This window comes from Panthera leo, chromosome D2 (genome assembly GCF_018350215.1).
Source record: "Panthera leo isolate Ple1 chromosome D2, P.leo_Ple1_pat1.1, whole genome shotgun sequence".
Lineage (NCBI taxonomy): Eukaryota > Metazoa > Chordata > Mammalia > Carnivora > Felidae > Panthera > Panthera leo.
In genome coordinates, this window is record NC_056689.1 from 53,633,771 (window position 1) to 53,655,593 (window position 21,823).

The window sequence follows — 21,823 nt, forward strand, 5'->3', positions numbered from 1 at the left end:
ATTTATCAAAAGAAATTTTACATGAAGTAAAAATCTTGATATTTTAGGTATGTGGCTTTCCAATGATTTTATCTGATCAAAGACTATAATTTAAAATTTTAGTATGAATAGATAGGCCAAACATACTTCTGACAATTCTTTCTGATCAGTACCTTGTTGCATGCAAACTCCTGGTGAGAAGGAACAGCAGAGGCTTGGGGTTTACGTTCTTGGTCAGGAATCTGAAGGGTAAATACTACATGTTGCCAATAAAGGCTCTTGCTGGAAACTTAGATGAACCTATAATACACCATAATTGCTTTGTGAGTTGGAAAAGTGTATATTAGATAAAACAAAGTTGGGATATATGTGGAAAATGGGAAGGTGCCCCAAATGTTTAGAGCATCTAATTCATACTGAGGACCTTTGTGTTAATTACTGACTTCCCCATTAATCTGTATTCTGACACCTGCCTTAAAAACATGACTGCTTTCATGAGCTCATTGTTTTCGAGCCCACGATATGCGCCCACCACTTTCTCAACTTCACTGACGTTACCTCACATAATGCCCACAGCTCTAGGAAAGAGATCCTGTGGTTACTACCTTCTTTTACAGAAGAGGAAACTGGGACCTAGAGAAGTTAAGCCACTTGTTCAGGGTCACACATGAGAAGTGACAGTGTCAGAAACCACAACCTGTGTCCCCAACCACCTTGCATATTGCCCCTACTTATGAATAGCAGACACCAGTCTCCTGTGATTGGCCAGAAGTGATTTTCCCTGTTAGATGGGACGTGTTGGATGTACTCTGGGGGCCTTGTTTTGGTTTTGTCCTCAGGACACCACAGTTAAAGAACTGCCCCGATTTTAAGATCATCTCTCCAGAGAGTCTCCCAGAACGTTAGGATAACGAACTACAGTCTGTATGACAATTGCCAAGTGCTGGACTCAAATTCTGTTGCTGAAGCAGAGGCCTTGACACAAGCATGGTTGACAGACTTAGTTCCTGCCTTGCAAGGATTCTCGTTCTGTAAAGGTAACAGAGTTTGTGAGTAAGATCTTGGGCTCTGAAGTCAACCGATACAGTTCAAATCTTGGTTGAATAATGGAACGAACCTTCCTTATAGTGGTGTTGGAAGGAACAACTAGGCCTACCGTTTAGGGCACTTAGCACACCAGAGGGGCACTTAGAAAGCTTTTAAGAATGATAGCTGCTGAAACAGCCTTTTAAAACTAGACATCGGGGTAAGGAGTGCATCTTGACAACAGGCAGACACAGCCAACAGTTTACAGCTGACAGCAGTTTTGTATTGTAGACTCCTAAAGCCACTTGGACACTCGCCAGCCTGGACTTTGAAAATTTAAACATTTTCAAAATTATTTTTAACCAAACTGAAAGAAAAGGGATTCCCACAGTGTGAAGGAGGCTGCCGTGGCTTTGCCATTTCCCACGGGGAAAGGGACCAAGGGACGCTTCTTTTTGTTGGTGGAAGAAACGAGGGAGAGGGCAAGGGCCCAGAGTGGGGACAAGCACAGAGTCGTCCGGTCCTCAGCCAGCTGCCCCTTGAGCTCCTGACACTCTTTCCACTTCTATAAAACCAGGGGGCTTGACCGCAGGCCCTTCTGGTGCTGACATTCTGTGAAACCATAAACGCCTCCCTCGACCTGCAATTTAACGTGAGCCCTCAGCTTTTATGGAGGAGCCGTGCAAGTCCGGGCCCTCGGAAAGATGTCTCTGTATCTTTTATGCACGTCCCGGGGAAGGCATCATCCGTTATATTACCCGGTACCCTGTACCTCAGCTAATAAATTCCTCTCGAAATTTGGAGCCAGGAAAAAGTTTGTCTCTCGGCTTGAACCCTTAGTGTTTTGTTTTGTTTTGTGTTTTGGATTGGATGACATCTGTGCTACCCCCTCCGTGTGTTTCTCTTGTTACTCTCTTTGCCAAGAAGCTCAAGAGCTAAATACAGTGGTTAACAATAGTGGCTTCCCTCAGACAACTCAGGGCTCTAAATCCTTCTCAGAGCTGAATATTGTTGTTGTTTGATTTTACGTGCTGCAATATAGAAACCACACCAAATCCTTTTGCGGCTTGAAACAGGGCATAAATCATTCATGCAGAACGACATAGTAAATGGATGCAGAAATCTGTGAATGTTCCTCCCCACTGTCAGTGACTCCTACCACTCTCTTTCCCCACTCTCTTTCCCCACTTCCAACAAGTCTGAAACAACAGTAAGAACCAGTATGAGAGGGACCCACTCTGGACCTGGCCCTAAAGTCCTTTATATGCATTTTTCTCATTCAACAACCTTGTGTTTGCGGGTACTGTTACTTTCTTTGTTTAAAAGTGAGGAGGGCGCCTGGGTGGCTCAGTCGGTTAAGTGCCTTTTAGGGTGGGTCATGATCTCGAGGTTCATGGGTCCAAACCCCACGTCAGGCTCTGTGCTAACAGCCTAGAGTCTGCTTCCGATTCTGTGCACCTCCCCCTCTGCCCCTCCCCTGCTCACACTCTGTCTCTCTCTTTCAAAAATAAACATTAAAAAAAAATTTTTTTTTTAATAAAAAAAATGTGAGGTAAGTGAGACACCAAAAAGTTAAGTAGCTGGACAAGGTCTCACAGCTAGTGAGAGACCACCCCTTTCTTTCACTGGTGGTGGACAGGCCATCCAAGGGAGTCACATTAGACCCAAAGAATTCCTTTGGCATGGAGGGTCCTAGCGACAGAGAGGCTTTGACCCATCTGGTTTTGACTTGTTTATGTGGATAATTAGTAAGCCAACCACAAACAAACAAAAACCAGGAGCAAACACAGACGAGAAGGGGAGAATTGATGCACACAGAAAACTGGAGAAACCCCTGGGTTCAGACTGTCCTGAGATCTATTCTGAACTCCCATTGAGCCTATTTGTATGGGAAACCCTGCGGAGTCTCAGAGGTGTCAACTCATTTTTCTTTGAAATGTGTATGGAGTCAGGCTGTGGTCGGGGGATGGTTCCTGATCAGCCCTCGTTCCCCAGAGTTGGATGTACTAGGAGTGCAGCTTGGCTGCGGGGCACAACGGTGCCCTTCCCACCCCTAACTGGTGGTGGGAGCATTCCCCAGTGTTGCCCGACTTTTGGAGCCAGCACTAGTGGAAGAAACTGTCAGCCCACTTGGCTACAGGCCCTCAGCTGAACCTGCGTGGTGGCATCTTTAGTGTCTGTGCTCGCTTCTCTTCCCACTGAGTACAAGAACAGCCATGAGTAGTGACAGGATGGGAAGTAGTCATGGCCAGGCTGACCCCCCAGGGCCTGGCTCGGTAGACAGACTGGGGAAGTAAAGCCTTACTTTAGCCATTGGACTCAGCTGGGAATGTGTCCACAGTCAGTATGCAGATGTCTTAAGTGTGGCCAAATAATTAAGACAACTTTTAACATTTCATATTCAAAAGTATCTCACATTCAGTCAACAAATATTTATCGAGCATCCCTCTATGCTGAGCATTGTTCCAGATGCTAGGGACGCAGCAGCAAGCAAGCCGATCTGGGCCTGCTGATCGGGAGCTCGCCACAAATGATCCTGCAGGCCCCTGCCTCTGGTGTGGTCAAGTGCTGTGCTCGAGAAGCCTGGTCTTTTGGAATCGCTTTGGTTGTCTCTGCCTCGAATCTGGAGATGGTATCATTGCTCGAAACATTTTTGGAGCTACCCTTCAGGAATTGCCTTCAGATCTAGTCTGGGCCACACAGGAAAATCCATCTCACTATTTTATAGCCACACCTAGCTTGTGACCAAAAATGGAATTGCCCAGCTTGATGACCCACTTTATTCCCCAGACTTGGCTCTGATGGACTTGCCTGTGAGTGAGCCAAAATTACGTCCACCCTCTAAGGATGGATATTTACCATCACTGAGCATATTAGCAGTAATCTGGATAATTTTGAAATAATTTCTCACTTGCCCAAACTCCCATCACCGTTGGTGGCCCTGTTGTAACACTTAGCCCAGGCTCCCTCATGATAGAATGACCTCCTTCTGCCTCCACTTCCCCTACCAGGTAGGGAGCCTTTGGAAAACAGGACCATGTATTTATACCCTCTGCAGTGCCCAACATGAAACAGATGTTTAAAAATGTATATTTACCAAGATGGAATGTTTAGGTTCTGAAGGAAGTTTCCAAAGAGGCGTTCCAAAATTGCTCTGAGTGACAAAAGTGACATTGGAAGAATGGACAGTTCAGGGTAGTATATTCAGGCTCTGGAATCTGTCAGGCCTGGCTCCAATCCCTACTTGCTCCCTTAACCAGCTGTGTGGCTGGCCCCACAATTCATTCATTCCCTCTGAGCCTTCATTTCCACGTCTGTGGAATAGGGACAGTAATACTGCCTAACGGGCTTTTGTAAGGCAAGTGAGCATATTCATGTAATGCCCTAAGCAAAGTGCCTATTGCATGGTACACTAATTCAATAAATGGGAGTGATTCTATTATCATTATCATTATCATTACTATGGTGATGAGGATGGTGGTGGTAGTGAAGCTGGCAGGAGCTACAGACTGGTGGTTAAAGAGCACACCAGGCAGATTGGGTACCGCTGCTTTACCTGCTCACCACGATAACACCCCTCTGTGCTTCGGTTTCTTCATCTATAGAATGGAAACAATAAAAGTATCTACCTTGCAGGGCTGTTGTGAGGGTTCAGTGAGATGTGCATATAAAGTGTTAGCACAGTGCCTAGCACATGGTTAATACTTTGTAAAGTTTCACATTGTGATCAATAACATGTCCAAAAACAAGGTCTACCTCTGGCATCCCCTCCCATCCCAAGCCAGCCTCTGAGCAGTTATGAAACCTTAGCTGATCTCTCTCCCAGGCAGGTGCTGTTGACAAACCCTTCCCCCCTGCCAATTCCCTGCTCATCCAGCAGTAATGTGGCCTCTCATATCTTCTCGTCCCACCGGATTCAGGGACCATAAGATTCTGAAGTAATCAATAGCAGTTGCCCATCAGGAACCATGTTGGTGGAACCCCTGAGCTTTCTTGTTCATCAAAAGTTCTAGGGGGGAAAAATGGATTTCTGGCTTAGAGAAACACTGCTTTTTCTGGGAGTTACCTTCACTTTGAAGGCATTTGCAGCTTTGGGAAGCTCTCGTATCCTGCAGCATGGGAGGCTCCCATATCCCTGGATTGGTACCTTCCACTATTATCCCCTGGATACTAGGTTTTTTTGCACACAAATTCACTTTGGGTTCTGTTTGCTACCTTTTATTCTCTTGAGTAAAACTGTGGGTAACTGAGAAGCTCTGAATTTCTATTTGGAAAATACAGTGCTCTTGATGAGACCAGAACAATTCAAATAACTCTACATGTACAGAGGCCAGATTAATAAAAACCCAAAGGTGAATCCTTTTCTTCCCTTCATCTAGAAGAGTTGTATTTCACAAAGGTTCTTACAATGCCCTGACTCTGGATCAGGGCCCTCCCCTGATTCTGGATATTACATCATTTCATTTTGGCTAATGTAAACATTCATCACCCTGTGTGTTGCAGGATTTTTCAGTACGGTTTGAGATTGGGCTTCATTCGGTGGGTTGTTGCAGTGATTAATGGTTTCAAAAGGAAGTGCAGCAGGAAGAGGCTTTGCAGGAATGGAAGAGGTGAGGCAGCTTCATGTGAGATTCTGCAAAGGGATTAAGATTTGGCACCGACTTGGTTTCTGTGCAGCCTCTTAGGCAGAGAGCCTGGGGAGAGGGAAGCGGGCTGTCAGCTGGGGCTTTGCACACTCTCAGCCCGCCTCGAGGGTTGGGTGGCTTTTCCCTCTCTCTGCAGCACACAGTTTTACCTTATTAAAGGATGGATGTGGATGCTGGAGGCTTAAGGAAGACCAGGTAAGGGCTCCTGTTGTCCACAAATTCCCTGATGTTCTTAATGCATGGAATCCTGGGGACTGTTCCTTTACTCACACACTGTGCAGTGTTAGCTCAAACACAGTTCCTGTGAGACATTTCACAGAGAGGATCAGGGAAGTTTCTTTCCTAGTTAAGAAAAATTTTTAAATGTTTTAGCCCAAAATATTTAACTATAGAGATGCAAATTTTTTCTTTGCTATCACAGCTTTAAGATTACTTCTTTGCATTTTAATTTACAAGACTTTGAAAAGAATCCTGATGGTTTATTAGATGTTTGTTTTTCTTTTATAATGACCTGTGGTATGTTATATATCAATATGTAGTTTAATGAAAACGAATAATTCATTATCTTCTTTGAATACGTTGATCTATTTTTTCCAGATTTGTTTTTCTCTTTTTTAATCTTTTGGCATTTGTGCATATGATACTGGTAAGGAATATCCTTAAGTGCAGCCAATTTTTAAGAGGAAAAAGTATATACTTAGGAGTTCAACTTAATCATATTTGATAGGATCCCTATTTGAAATGAGCTACATGGTTTTTGATGCCTCGGGTATACTTTATTAAAAAAATCTTTTTTCGGTATAAATGTCCGTAGCTTGTGGGGAAGGTGATGAAGCTTATCTGTAGGGTTAAGCTATTTATTTGCAAGCATTAAAAGCATGTTAGACCTTTGATAAGATTAGGTCAAGAAGAGATCATTGGAAGAGAAGTTTTCTGCTCACCACCAACTCAATTCCAAGTTCTGTTCCTTTTCTTAAAAAAAAAAAAAAAATCTGGAGTTAAAAATAACCCAGAATAAAACTTGAAAACTGTTTTGTTTCTCTGTATTTGGCTAACTTCATTGCAAAGTACTATGTTTAAGGAATTCAAGCTATGAAGACTGCTCTTGCAATGGTTTGCACAATTCTATCTATGAGTTTCTATAACCCTTTACAAGAGTGTGTGATGTTTTGTGAGTATGAGGATTAAACTCTTCAGTGAGTCTTCGTACCTTCTACAACCCTAGGGGATGGATAACAACTCTAAGAAAACAACATGAAAAATCGTGTCCATTTCCTGACACAAGCTCAGTTTTCCAGTGTCCATTGTAGTGTGGAGTTGCCAAAGTGAGCAAAGGGGGGCATTTGGCACCCCTCATTGCAGGGAGGGTGTGGGATGTCTGGTAGGAATGAGTGCCTGGGACTGTTGTGGCTGACAGGCACAAAGACTCATGATCCCTATTATTTATGGAAAGTAAAATGTTTTTGTTAAACATAGGGGATGCTGACCCTACACCTTTGTTAGGGTGAAAGGGGGTCTGTGCATCTAGTTGTTCATACTGTTTTTGTTTGATGAGCCCTTTAGTTCATGTAGTTTCCTGGTTTTTCCTTTGGAAACAGACTAGCATAGCAGTAGAGTCTCTAGCATTGTGTATTACTTTAACTTAGCCTTTTAGCCGTTTTCTTGTAGTGGGACGACTAAAAATAAGGCAGTCTCAAGGCCCAATTTGAAAAGGTGTAAAAGCAGCTGTCATCTTTAGGAAGGGAGAATCATGCCAAGGGTTAAAACCTGCATGCAGACTCTTAATTGTGCTGTGTACATTCTCTTCCGATTATTGAAGAATCTAGGCAAGTTATCATTACAAATGCTTTCCATAATTGAGCTTTAAAAAATGTGCTGTATAGTGTGGAAATGGTATGTTGTCCTGGCTTTCCTCATTGTCACATTGATATCTTCTGAAGGGACATCCTTAGTTCCTCTAATATTTTTAGAAATACCAAACAAAATATGTTCTGTTAACAAAATACCATTTTGCCAATGTATTACCTTATCTTCATTCCGTCTTCTTCCTCCTTACCTGTCATTTAGGAGACAAGGGAAATTGCTCAGGTAATCAGTTGAGGGATGATTATCAGGAACACCCTAGAGTAGCTGCTATGAGTTATCCTTTCCTTTGTAATGTGCTCTTGATAGAAGTTTGATTTCTTTGTTTGCCATTTTTAATTCTATTGAAATAGAATTTCATGTGGCTGAAAAAATTTTAAGTACAAAAAGGTAAATAATGAAAAGCTTCCTCCATGAATTCCAGATACCCAGTTTCTCCCCTGGGTAGTGTCTGAGAGAATTTTGAAAAGGAGTAAATGACACTTTAGACCCGTGTTTCTCAAACTTTAATAGGCCTTAGCAACATCTGCAGAGTTGGTGAAAACACAGCTTGCTGGGCCCCCCAGAGATTCTGACTCTAGGAGACTGGGATTGGGCCCCAGAAATTGCATTTCCAGCAGTTTCCCAGGTGCTGATGCTGCCAGTTGGGGGCCACACTTTGAACAGTGCCACTTAAAGTGAAGGCCTCCTTTTTCTGCATCCATCCTCCACAATCTCTTCTCCACTTTTCAGAAAGGCTTCTGTTAAAATTAATAGCCACCGTAACCCACAGGGAGGAAATCTGTGGTGGCAAATAAATCACATATCTATAATCAGAATTTGGGTGGAGACAGGGGTGGTGATGGGGGAAGGCATTCTGTGTGAATGGCTGTGGTATGTGATGTGCACATACTGGGTAAAGAGCATTGCCTTACAGTCAGTCTACTGTAAATTCTTGTCTTGATTGCAGTGTGAAATGATGCCATTAACTAAAGTGAGCAAGCTTCCGTTAAAAACCCCTTTATAGGTTGTAATTTTGAAAACATTTGGCATAATTTTATATATATATATATACACACACACACACAAACACACACACATACATATGTGCTAAAAAAAAAATGACCCTGCCTGGATCCACCCCCTTTTGCCTCTGCTTTCCCATGAGCATCATCACATCTCCTTTATCCTATGGCAAATGACACACATGAATGTGTTTGACACAAATGAACACAGATCACACTTTGGCACTGAGCAGTGTTTTCTGTGAAAGCAGCCCGAGTTGGTTCGTTTTCATTTATTCACTGGCTCAGGAAATGTGTAGTGAGGACCTTATGTGCCATGCACTGCCAGGCCCTGAGATGCAGCAGTGAAGTGGATGACATGGTCCCTGCTCTTATACCTTCAGGTATAGTAGAGATTCTTGGAAAGGGCAGTGAGTAGCCCAGAACAAGAGATAGAGAAGAGAGAGAAAGGGAGAACCATAATGTATGATGCACATGGTAGGTGCTTGGTAAATGACTCATGTTCAGTTCAATTAAACAGCTATTCAGTGCAAGTCATAATATTAAGACTATAGGGGACACCCATGAAAGTGACACATAGTTCTTGCCCTTTAGGAATTTGCCATTCAGGGGCAGGTGATACAACTCCCAACTGTCCAGCCCTGTACCATTCTCAAAGAGCTTCCCGTTTATTGTGGCTCCTCAGTGATAGTGTGATGTGAATTGGATAATAAAGTATAATTACTTACTTCTGGCACCCACTTCTGCCACTTCCCAGAGGAGCTGTTCCTGCTAGAAGAATACCTGCTGTGTTTTATTTAATGCTCATTGCACACCCTGGCATGCTTTGCCACAAGATGCATTTGAGTTCAAACAGCTTAGACATCTAATACAAATAATCCCCATGCTCTCACTGCAACATGGAGACATACAGAGAAACGGCAGGTGCATGTGTGTGTTGTGGGGTGGAGAGGGGTTTTGCTAGAGGCCGTATATGTTGAGTGATTTCTCCATTGGGGTCAATCCAGCTTAGGAATCCAGTGGGGTCAACAAATTGCACCCATGAGGAAAGAACTGGGGCAACTACTGCAAGCTTAGGCAGGTGCAGGACACGGGGAAGCCTTGGGGAATTCCAGAACAGTGACTCCATTTTTGCAACAATTGGCAGAGGGAGTTGTACACTGGCACTAGCTGGGTAAAGACAATCTGATGCAAATGAAGAGAGCAGAAGTAGGAAATCAATAGGATGGAAGCTGTCCCGTGCATGTCCCAGGGGTAACATGCCCAAATCTCTCCTTTGGTCTCGATAGCATGACTTAGGAGCAAATAATAGGAGGGTTCTGAAGGCTAGTTTGGGAAGCTGAGAAAGAGACTGAATATCAGAACTTTTTGTGGTCATTGCTGAGCTATAGTCGTGTGTGTGTGTGTGTGTGTGTGTATATATATGTATATGTATATATATATATATATATATATATACATATACATATATATATGTGGCTATAGTCCATTGATGGCTGTAGTACGTAGCACAGGTGGGAACAGGTGGAACTTGAGGGTGCTAGGGAGAGCAGAGAGAGGGCTATTATGTTTCTTAGGAATTGAAGGTTCTTTTGAGACAGCTGTCAAAGAAGGGTAAGAAACCAGAGTCATGAAACAGATTATAAGAGTAGTGGAGGAATCCAAGGAGCCTCAGCATTAAAATGGCACCAGGAAATGCCCAGTGGGTGGAAATAGCCTGATCAGTTAATGAAAATATGGCAGTATAAAGGGGTTATAAGCCACCTGACAAGGATAATGAGATTGAGCTGGAAACTGCAATAGGACTGGCTGAGCTAAAGAATCGGGCCAATTAGTAGTAATGAGAGTGTTTACTCACTTGTAAATTGGCACAGTATCTCCCTGGGATGAATTAGGACAAATGATCATTTCCTATGCTAATGATTTTATAGAAGAAAAGAAAAGGAAGAGAAGCACTATAGAAGGTGCAGAGAGCATCTGTGTGTGACCACCGTAATAGAATAACCCTATTAGGTTTAACAGTCTGGTATAAGAATGGTAATGTATTGTTGGGATGAGCACTGGGTGTTGTATGGAAACCAATTTGACAATAGATTTCATATATTTAAAAAAATAAAAAAAATAAAACCTCAAAAAAAAAAAAAAAAAAAGAAAACCCCACCAAACATGTTTCAGGAAGCACAAAGTATGACAAGATTCGAAAAACCATTTAGGGAGATGGGGTTGAAAAGAATCAGTTTTTTTCCTACCTCACCTTCTTTGACCAACATGAAAAGAATAAACAACTGTTTGCTAAATACTTACTTTGTGCCAGGCATCAGGCAAAACCCTCTATGGCCTTCCTCCCTTTGACTCTTATGGCCATAAGATAATAATCATGATTTACAGAATCAGCGCAAGCAGGACTGCTCAAGACAAAGGCATATTCATAAGAAGGAGATATGTTCAGAAAAAATATAAAGTTAATTTAGTTGGAATAACAGGGGAACTCACCTAGGAATCCCACAGAAAGGATCTACACATAATTTAAGGAGCATCCTGTAAGGATCAGACATTAAAACAAAAACAAGAGGGTCTTTTAAAGTAATTGAAGTGAAGAAACCAGCCACAGACCTGGTAGAACCTTTGTAGATGATCAGAACAAGGAGCCAGCAGACATAATAAATTATTGGCCCTGAAATTTTTAGAAAAAAAAAAAAACATCAAAATGAATATTCTTAAATCATCTTTAGAAGCAGAGGTACTAGATCATGTAGTAGTTAATGTACAGAATGTTCTAGACCTAGTTGACAAATTGGATGTGGATAAATCACGGGGACAGGTTGGCATTCATCCAAGAGCTCTGAAGGAATTCAAGGGTGAAATCGTGGGACTGTTGGTCAAAGCATCTAATTTTTAGCTTCAAAAATCCGGCAATCCCCTAACTTTCTTTGTTTCATAAAATTGCCTGGCTTCATCTCTACATTATTTGAACTTAAATTATGATATATATGTAAAACATGAAATATAATAAACCAAATAAGAGAATATGTTTTAAAATGGCAGTGATTTTGAATTGCCAAACCCTCTTGTGTCACAGTCTTGAAAGACTTTGTGAACATTTCATTCTTGAAATTGCTGAGAATTACCCAGCCCCTTATGATCATGTAAAATAAGCTTATAATTATTCATGTGAACTCAGTAGCAAAAGCACAAAGAAAAAAATGGGCAATGACTCAGTATTTTGAGAAAGTATTTATCTTATGGTGCTGCTTTGCTAAAGGGGGAGAAGATTCCTGCAGCCTCGGAAACGGACGCTCAGTGTCCATTAATTAAATAAAAGGCATGTGGAGGATTTGAAAACTAATCAGCTTTTCAGACCCTAACTGCACAGTCCAGCTGCCCAATTTGCCTGGTGGTCTGGCCCTGCTCCCAGCCAGCTCAGGCCTTCTTCCCTTTCTCGTGCGTGCGTGCGTGGCCTTGACTTCATCTAGCCCTGCTCAACCGCTAGTCCAGACATCCTGTTCTCTGAGTTGTTGCAGGCAGCCCTAGCTCTCTATCACCCGTGGCCTGCAGTGCACGGAGCAGGGGTGGAATGGGGGGCCTGGCCAGAGTCAGAATAGAATTTGTGCTGAGTGAATGGAGAGGCCAGTCCAGGGAGTTGGTCAGGGGCAAAGCAGGCAGAAGTAAACAAGAGATGGGAGCTGGGGTGAAGGTCATTCAGCCATTTAATGGGTCTTTTTTGAGCACCTGGAATGTGCCAGGCATCATATGGGGTATTAATGAGACAGCCACTGTGAGAAAGATAAGTAAACAATTACACTAGAGCAGGATTTCTCAACCTCCGCACTGGTGGCATTTGGGGCTAGATAATTCTTTGTTGTGGGGCTTGTCCTCTACATCACAGGATGCTTAGCCACATCCCTGGTCTCTACCCACCAAGTGCCAGGAGCATCCTCGCTTACACACCATTGTGACAACCAAAAGTGTCTCCAGATAATGCCGAATGTCCCCTGGAAGCAAAATCATCTCCAGTTATTAATCGCTGCATAAGATGTGGCAAGTGCCTGAATGGAGAATGACAGGCAATGACAGGAGCTCCTGGTAGGTCGTCTCAACTAGATTTGGTGGGGAGGGGAGGCTTCTGGAGGAACTCATATCTAACAGGAGACCTACAGAACAAGTAGCCCTCAAGGGCAAGTTTGGAGGAAGAGGGTCAGGAAGGGAAGTACTCCAGGCCGAGGGAACAGCCAGACCTGCAGACAGGGGGAGGAAGCCCCTGGCCAGCGGGGTAGTGACTCATGGGTAGTGGACACTCTTTTTGGTGCACAGCCTTATCCCCAAGAGGCAGCATTTTACTGCTGGGGTTCACCAGCAGGTTAATGAGTTTGGATGCTGTGCTTAACACACAAGCAGCTGCCACTGGATGAGGAGAGACCTTGGTTTAGAAATGCTGACCCCTCCTCCACAAAAAAAAAAAAAAAAAAAAAAGAAAGAAAGAAATGCTGAGCCCTGTGGTCACAGGTACAGGGGAAGAAATGGGTATTCAATCCCTTGGTGAATTTTCCATAAAACTTTAATTGCTCCTTTCAGCTCTAATGTCTATTTTTGGCTAGCTAATGTAATCAAATTAGAGCAAGATTCAAAACTTCTTAGCAAAAAACTACTTTTCTCACAAGGCTACCCCAGGAATTGTTTTGAATTGCTGGAACTACAGACTATTTCAAGAGCTGTTTAACAAAGAATACATTTTAACCACCTTTAAAATACCCCACTCTTTAACCAACTTTTTTCTAGAGAGACTGGTTTTTATTTCTGCCAGGAAAAGGCCTGTGAGCCACCTGCTGGGTCTACCTCAGGGTTCACATGCTGATGAACACATTCGGGAAAGATGGCACTCTGAGTAACAGGCCTGATTTCATACAGCTACTAAGGGTAGAGGTGGTATTTGAGCTCACCTGTTAGACTCTGACCCCATGTGCCTTCCACCTCCATATTCTGGAGGAACCACCGAGCCCCGTGGTCCTTGCCGTGGCCCAGCTCCCGCACCATTAGGACAGGCTGGTGGGGGGTCTTCTCAGGCTGCAAGCCAGATCTGGACTTGACTGACCTCCAGGACTAAAAGTGAGGCTGTCATCCAGCTGTTCTTGGGTACATCCTGTCATCACTTTGTTGGTCATTCATACATTGCTGAGATAGCTTCACAAGGCCAAACCCCAGTTCTCTTCACCCTCCCAGCTGCCTTGCTGCTCCTGTGGGCAAGGTGGAATGATGCTGAAGAGTCCAGGACCAGGATTTAGGAGACCTAGATTCTAGGTACCCCTGCCTTTCACTTGCTTTTTGGTCTTGAGTGTGTTGCTTATCCAGCTGACTCCTTTGCGAAATGATGTGCCAACCATAAACCCTACCCAGTTGTCTCCACTGGTTGACCTGGATACGGAATATCATAATGGCTATAAAGGCACACTGAAAAGTTGCATAACTTTCAATTGTCAACAGGTACAGCATCAGCAATGGGGGGGGGGGACACAAGGAATTGGCACCCAATTATGCTCCTACATAATATGTGTGTAATTGAACAAAGGAATGAAAGAAACTCCATCAGGAGAGAAGTCCCAGATAAGAACATCATATCAGAGAGTGTGATTTCCCTAACATGTCAGACATAAGGCCCTGTAGCTTCTATGAAATAAAGTACCAAGAAGATTATAACTGACAGGGTCTCCCACCAGTTACCTTTGACAGGTGATGACACCAAGGATCAGAGACATTGGTGGCTAGATCAGGTTCACGTGCAGTATCACTGGCTGCCTGGGGTAGAGGATGAAGGGGAAGAAAGAGGCAATGGTGATGCTGAGGTTTCTAGCCAGAAGAGTAGAAGGAGGTAGTAGAAATGGTAGAACTGGGACAGTGAGGATGGTGAGCTTGTTTGGGAAGGGGAGGCAGAATGGTCCAGATGAGCTGTCATCGCAACAGGTGCTTGACCTCACTTGGATAAGTACATTCGGGAGCCTTTTCACGTCATCAAGGAAACTGAACTGTCTTGGAAGAAAAGTCGTTGCAGAACAAAGTACATTTCTGGGGACTCACACCATTCATTCTTTAAACAAACAAACAAACAAAAGCCTTCCTATAGTGTAAGTTTCTGAACAAACACGAAAATATTGAGTATCATATAATGAATCCCCATGGGCCCATCACTTTGCTTAAACCTTTATCAACATTTGCCAGTATTGTTTCATCAGCCACCTCCCAGGAGTATTTTCCTGGCTTGCTGGAGTATTTAAAATAGACCCCAGAATTGTACAATTTTATCCATAAATACTTCATTATATATTTTTTATAGATCAAGACGGTTTTTAGAAACATAACTACAGTATTATCATACCTAAACAAATAAATAATAATTCCAAATTACAATTTCATAATAACCCATATTCAAATGTCCCTGATTGTCTCCAAAATGGTTTTTAATATTTGATTTTTGGAATCAGGGGTCGGATGAGAAATACTACATTTAAATGATATGTCCCTTAAGTCTTTTAATCTCTAACAGATTCCTCTCTTTTTAGACACCATTTATTTATTGAAGAAGCTGTGGCCATTGTCCTGTAGAATATTCAGTTTATTTTAGAGCATTTTGAATTCCCCTTTGAGATTTACTTTTTATGAGAACAGTGGGCATATAATTGTTAGGTGACTGTGGAATTATCTCTCTTGTATTCCTTCTGTCTTAAGGGTCTCCATCATCATGGATATTGCTGCTTATGTGTTTTTTTTTAATATGAAATTTATTGTCATATTGGTTTCCATACAACACCCAGTGCTGCTTATGGTTTTGAAGAGCAAGTTGGGTGCCAGGCTGAGCAAGGGCAGCTGTATTTTCTTTCCCAATGGTGTAGTGTGAACACAGCATGTTTGATGCTGTGCCAGACCCTTTGGAAACACAGGGAAAGTGGAACTGCCTTCACTTGGCTCTGAGGAGCTTATCACTTGGTTGGAAGGAAGAATATGACATGAAACTAACAGATTAACATAAGCAGCACAGTCTTGTGAAGTCAAATTGGCTTACAACAGCCCTGACATTTAACAGCTGTGTGATTGCGAACCAGCCAATTCACCTTTCTGAACCTAACTTCTTATAGAGACAATAAACTCAGCCTACTTCAGAATTAATTGAGAAGCAGGAAGCATGGGCCCTGGAGTAAGACAATCAGGAGTTAATTCCAAGCTTTGCTTCTTCCTAATGGTATTAAGTCCTCACACTTTACTCTGTGCCTGTCCTGTGCTTAGCACTTCATGATCCATTTTACAGATGGCAAAACTAAGGCTGAGAGGAGCAGTTTGTATACATTTACTTATTCAGTGAACTGGGATTGAACCCAGACAGACTAATACAGAGCCTACACTCCAGACTGCTAGGATATATTACTTTTCCCCTGTGGGCTTATCAGGACTCAATATCCTTGTTTGCAAGGAGGGAGATATTGTATCAATTTCATGGAACTATTATGAAAATTAAACAAGAAAAGTGTATTCAGCAGATAGCAAATGCTCAAAAATATTTGTTTTCATGGTTGCTATAAAATGATATTCTACCAGTTGCTGAACAATCACATGAAACATTGCATTGTGCAGAACAGTAATTGTAATGGCATGGAGAATGGGAGTTTTAAGTCGGGTTGAAGCCCTTATGGCAGGGGAGTATTTCACTGTCATAGGAGGCAAAAGTACATTCCATGAGGGGAGAGACTTGTCCAAGCAGGGAGACTTGACAGAAAAGAGTGTTAAAAATACCTGCTTTAAACTTCCTAGTTGTCTTATTACACACATAGACCCCTTCCTGACCCCTTTAAGAAGGGTCTATAGCACTTCTCTAAAGAAGACATCCAGATGGCCAACAGGCACATGAAAAGATGCTCAACATCGCTCATCGGGGAAATACAAATCAAAACCACACTCAGATGTCACCTCACACCAGTCAGAATGGCCAAAATGAACAAATCAGGAGACTATAGATGCTGGAGAGGATGTGGAGAAATGGGAGCCCACTTGCACTGTTGGTGGGAATGCAAACTGGTGCAGCCACTCTGGAAAACAGTGTGGAGGTTCCTCAAAAAATTAAAAATAGACCTACCCTATGATCCAGCAGTAGCACTGCTAGGAATTTACCCAAGGGATACAGGAGTACTGATGCATAGGGGCACTTGTACCCCAATGTTTATAGCCACACTCTCAACAATAGCCAAATTGTGGAAAGAGCCTAAATGTCCATCAACTGATGAATGGATAAAGAAATTGTGGTTTATATACACAATGGAGTACTACGTGGCAATGAGAAAGAATGAAATATGGCCCTTTGTAGCAACGTGGATGGAACTGGAGAGTGTTATGCTAAGTGAAATAAGCCATACAGAGAAAGACAGATACCATACGTTTTCACTCTTATGTGGATCCTGAGAAACTTAACAGAAACCCATGATGGAGGGGAAGGAAAAAAAAGAAAAAAAAGAGGTTAGAGTGGGAGAGAGCCAAAGCATAAGAGACTTTTAAAAACTGAGAGCAAACTGAGGGTTGATGGGGGGTGGGAGGGAGGGGAGGGTAGGTGATGGGCATTGAAGAGGGCATCTTTTGGGATGAGCACTGGGTGTTGTATGGAAACTAATTTGACAATAAATTTCATATAATAAAAAAAAAGAAGGGTCTATAGGAAATTACAAACTGAGGGTTGATGGGGGGTGGGAGGGAGGGGAGGGTCGGTGATGGGTATTGAGGAGGGCACCTGTTGGGATGAGCACTGGGTGTTCTATGGAAACCAATTTGACAATAAATTTCATCTATTAAAAAAAAAAAAAGAAGGGTCTATAGGAAATTACAGAAAGAGGCGATGGTTAGGAGTGTGCTGCTCTGGGTACGTCTCAGCACAACTTCCGTTCAGTCTGACTGTGATCTCAGTGAGTCACTGAGCTTTGCATTCCATTCTTGCTTCCTAGGTAGAATGGAGATCATAAAGGACTTTCATCTTAGGGCTGCTTGGGGGATTATAGGAGATAATGTGGGGAAAGAATCCAGAGAAGTCAAGACCTGGAATTTTTCCATTCTCACCTCCGTATCCCCCTTCCTGCCAATACTGGGGTCCAGTGTTCCCCTCCCCTCATTCCTCAAAGGGCAACCAGGACGCTGGGTCACCTGGGGTCAAAGGCTAGACTACAAAAGCCTTTGGTTTACCAGGAGGATGTTCTGGAAGGCATATTCCTTTCTGCAGAAACACAGCCCTGGCTAAGAAAAGGTGTGAATCAAGAGGAGGAATTGTGTATGCGTACCTGGGCCCGGTTAATTGCTCTCCCCACATTTGCTTGGTAGGAGGTCTATTCCCAGTTTCTTAAAAAATTTAGAGGAGACTCCCTCAGTGTGAAATTGTGAAATCATTTGTCCGTGGGCTCTTGACTATTCTTGGGACTCTTCCCTTCTTCAAGTGCTTAGCCACCTCAGTCTCTGCAGGCAGAAGAGATTTTAAAAGTCACCAACACTTTGGTATGAGTCAGCTGTGGCTGCTCTACCCTCATGCTGCACGCAGTCCTCTGGGGGAAGATGGATGCAAACTTGTTAATGATCTGTTGCAAGACTGGTGAGCAGTCTACACCTTGGAGAGGAAGCATACAAGGCACTGCCCAGGGAAACGTGGAAGGGCTCCCTGCCTTCGTGGAATTGGAGGCTCCGGTGGGCTTCATGGAGAAAGCACCTAGAGGATGAATGTGACTTAGCCAGTGTTACCAGGAAGAGGAAGCAGCATTTACCACAACCTGGAAACAAGAGAGGAGCAATGAGTCCATGATGGATTTAGGGCACCTGGAGGGGGCTATTTCTGCAGACCTGCCAGGCACCCCCTCCAATCTCTCCATAGAAGGAAGTGCAGTCATTGTCAGAAGCCCTGACGTGTAGAACCTGGACCTGTCTTAACAAGGAAATAGGGTGTGTGATAGGCTGAGAGATACAAGGACGTGGGTGTCCATGGTCTGCTTTCCCTCTCCTGAGTGTCTTGCCACAGTGTGACCACCACAAAGGTTACCCCTAGGGGCCCAGTTTTTTCTGAATGAAACAAGGACTTGACAAGTTCCTTTCAGTTCCCCAGTTCCATGGCTCTCAGAAATTATTTTTAAAGCTGAGAAAAAAAAAAATCAAGTAACTACTGAAAACAGATTTCAGTCCTTATTAGGTTGCAAAATGGGAACAGAAACAGAACCTGGTATTGAGAAAGAATTCAAAAAAACATTTGAGAAGAGACATCTTTGATATTGAGTAGATAAAGACTCCATGGCGATTCAAGTCAGTGTGGAGCTTGAATTACCCAAAAACAAGAGATGAATCACAGGAGAAAAAGGAAGAAAAGAAAAACCCTCCTCAGAAGCAAAGGGACATTTGAAGACAAGTGACCGAGGGCCTCCCAGGGTGGAATGAGTTACTTGGTAAATATGGTGGCCTCGTGGCTGGCACAGACATGCGGCGTTTTGGTGGCAGCAGACATATGTCAAAGAGCTTGAGCTCTGGGAGGGGGGCGACTGGTTTGTGGTTGCTTGTGGGGAGATGTAGGCGGAAGTCGTGAGGCAGAGGGAGGGTGTCACTTTCTGCTCTGTGCTCAGGCGCTGGAGGGGGTCTGGCCCTTGAAGCCCGAAGGCCATTTGCAGAGCTGAGTGAGTGTCAGCGGGCATGGCAGGAAGGGCATCTGACGTGTAGTGATGTGTGGGGGGAGCTGTACTTGGAGTTGCCTGGTAACTCTGAGGCCATGGGTCCAATCCCCTAGGAAACTGGGTGAGTGGAGCTGCACAGATTCTGACAATGAATCCAAGAAAGGAGAGGAGAATGGTTTTTTTTTTTCTTTTTTCTTTTTTCCCGCAGCATTATAATATTATAGAGCCAGGGAGAATCAGCCATCATCATCATCTTTAGCCTCAAAACAATAAGGGTCTGGTAGATGACAAATGTTAGGCGAGCTCCATTACCTACCTTATTTCCAGACCTCCCAACAACCCGTCAAGTGGGTAGTATTTTTATTATCTCCATTTTACCCATTTTTTTTCCTCCAGTGAGGAAATGGAGTCTCAAAGACGTTGAGCCTCGAAACTAGTGAGTTGTGGAGATGAGGATTCACACCACATTTACCTCCTTCTCTTTCATGAAACACAATATGAATTGTGGTTTCTAGTCCCACGCCCTCATGCCAATGTGCTAGTGCTCCCAGTAATGCAGAAGAAAAGTGACATTGTTTTCTTTTTTTAATTTTTTTTCTTAATGTTTATTCATTTTTTGAGAGAGAGAGAGAGAGACAGAGCGTGAGCAGGGGAGGGACAGAGAGAGGTAGACACAGAATCCAAAGCAGGCTCCAGGCTCTGAACTGTCAGCACAGAGCCTAACGCAGGGCTCCAACCCACGAACCTTAGATCGTGACCTGAGCCGAAGTTGGACACTTAACCAACTGAGCCACCCAGGCGCCCTGAAAAGTGACGTTGTTTTCAGATTTATATTTTAATAAACTTAAACATGAGGTCTTCATATTCCTATAATATGCATTTTTTTGATAACTGGTTAAAGGAACAGTGTTTACTGTTTGTTCTCCTGGGTGAATTGTCTTCCTGGTTTTTGCTCACTGCTGGCCCCACAGATGAAGACAATACAGACTGGCGAGTTTAAGTGGCCAGTCTCAGGTCACACAGCTAGTTGTTGGAAGGACCAAGGCCAGAACTCCCCTACGGGTTCTCCTGACTGACTCCTCCAGCCGCTGCTCCAGGCTGAGCTCCCAGCACCCCCTAAATCCGCCACCTTGGTGGGAGGTATTCAAAGCCCTGCTCATTCCAGGGGCCTGTCCAAAGGGAAGAAAGAACAGGACAGGCAGCTCCTTGACCGAAGCATCCTGACATGAAATCCATCCTACAAAAAGCTTTGGAATCTCATCTGATGAGTAATAGGCCACCACTCAGACACACTTTAAAATAGCTGGTTTGTTTTGAAATAATTTTAAAAAACGCAAAGAAGAAAAACAGTGGAGGAGGAATATGGTATGTTTTAAAAGTTCTCAGTGGAGCTTTTAAAAGCTAATCTAAAAACCAGCTAATAAACTGCCCATCACTATCAAAGAAGAATATACCTAAGATCCCCCTGGGGCACTCAGAGACAAGAACAGCCACTATTGTGAAAGCTGCTGTTTAATGAGCACGGACTGTCAGGCATCAGGCTAAGTGCTTCTTGAGTACTTTTATTTATTCTTCACAGCTACCTGATAAGGTAGATTCTGTTATCATTATCACCATTCTATATAGATAGGCAAAATGAGGCTTAGGGAGGGTCTGTATTTTTTCAAGGTCACAAGACAGTAAGTGGCAGCAGAGTTGGGTCTTGAACTCTTAATTCAAGGTTTGTGCTCTTCATTATTTATGCTGCCAGACACCCTCAGGTTCCCTAGCCAGTGCAGTGGCTGCAGCCCACTGGCTGGTCCGCAGGGGGCAATTGTTATGAAAACAAATCATCCCAGCCACTTTGAATAATAGGTTTAGAAAAGAGCCCAAAGGACCACTGGTCAAGACCATTTTTCAGTCCCAGGAATTAAGGCTCAAGAAGTTAAGTAGTTTGCTCTAGGTGACAACTCTATGTTTTGGAGCCAAAATGACCCAGACTCAACCATTCAAGCATCAAGTCTCCACCTGGGCTGTTCCCCTCCACCCATCCACCCCATGCATTTCTACACATGCACACGTGCATTTCTACACGCGCGCGCACACACACACAACTCACTCACACGCCAGAACAGCCAAGAATAAAATGGGTTCAAATAACTCAGGCAAACAGTTGGTTGAAATTACAGACTCTGAGGCTGGTGGGCACCATGCCAGGGCATTCTAATTTCATCTCTACCAACAAACTTGTATCTCTTTTATAAAGAGAAGAGTCATTTTGATTTTAGCAATCCTGGCAGGAGGTTTTTTAGTGTAAATTCTTCCTAGCCCTTCCTAAGGAAGTACGAATAAAGAGCAGCTGATCCTTGTCTAACATATGGTTTTCTGTGGTCCTTTTGTGAGTAGGATGAACAAAGAGGAAGTATATACTTTAAGAGAATCAATATGCAACTGCTCTCAGCTGCTTTGTGTTGCTTCTAGCAACTAAGATTTATCTTTTAAACACATATATAGTGTGCTTACTGTACAGCAGGAACTGTTCAAAACAATGTAGAAATAGTAACATCTTCATCACAACCCTACCAGAGGGGGACTGACGCAAAGAGACCTGTAACTTGCCTAAAGTTGCATGAGTGGTAAGTGGCAGAGCTGGGCTCAG

General features: G+C 43.3%; 1 protein-coding gene across 1 annotated transcript in view; it reads left to right on the forward strand.

The window, feature by feature from the left end:
- The first annotated feature begins 5,535 nt into the window (after positions 1-5,535).
- Positions 5,536-21,823, forward strand: part of LOC122201660 (1-phosphatidylinositol 4,5-bisphosphate phosphodiesterase epsilon-1-like) — a 224,901-nt gene continuing 208,613 nt past the window's right edge. The window contains 3 exon segments of the mRNA XM_042907512.1: positions 5,536-5,664; positions 5,667-5,755; positions 5,757-5,846. Coding sequence (XP_042763446.1) covers positions 5,565-5,664; positions 5,667-5,755; positions 5,757-5,846 — 279 coding nt within the window. The 5' untranslated portion in view covers positions 5,536-5,564.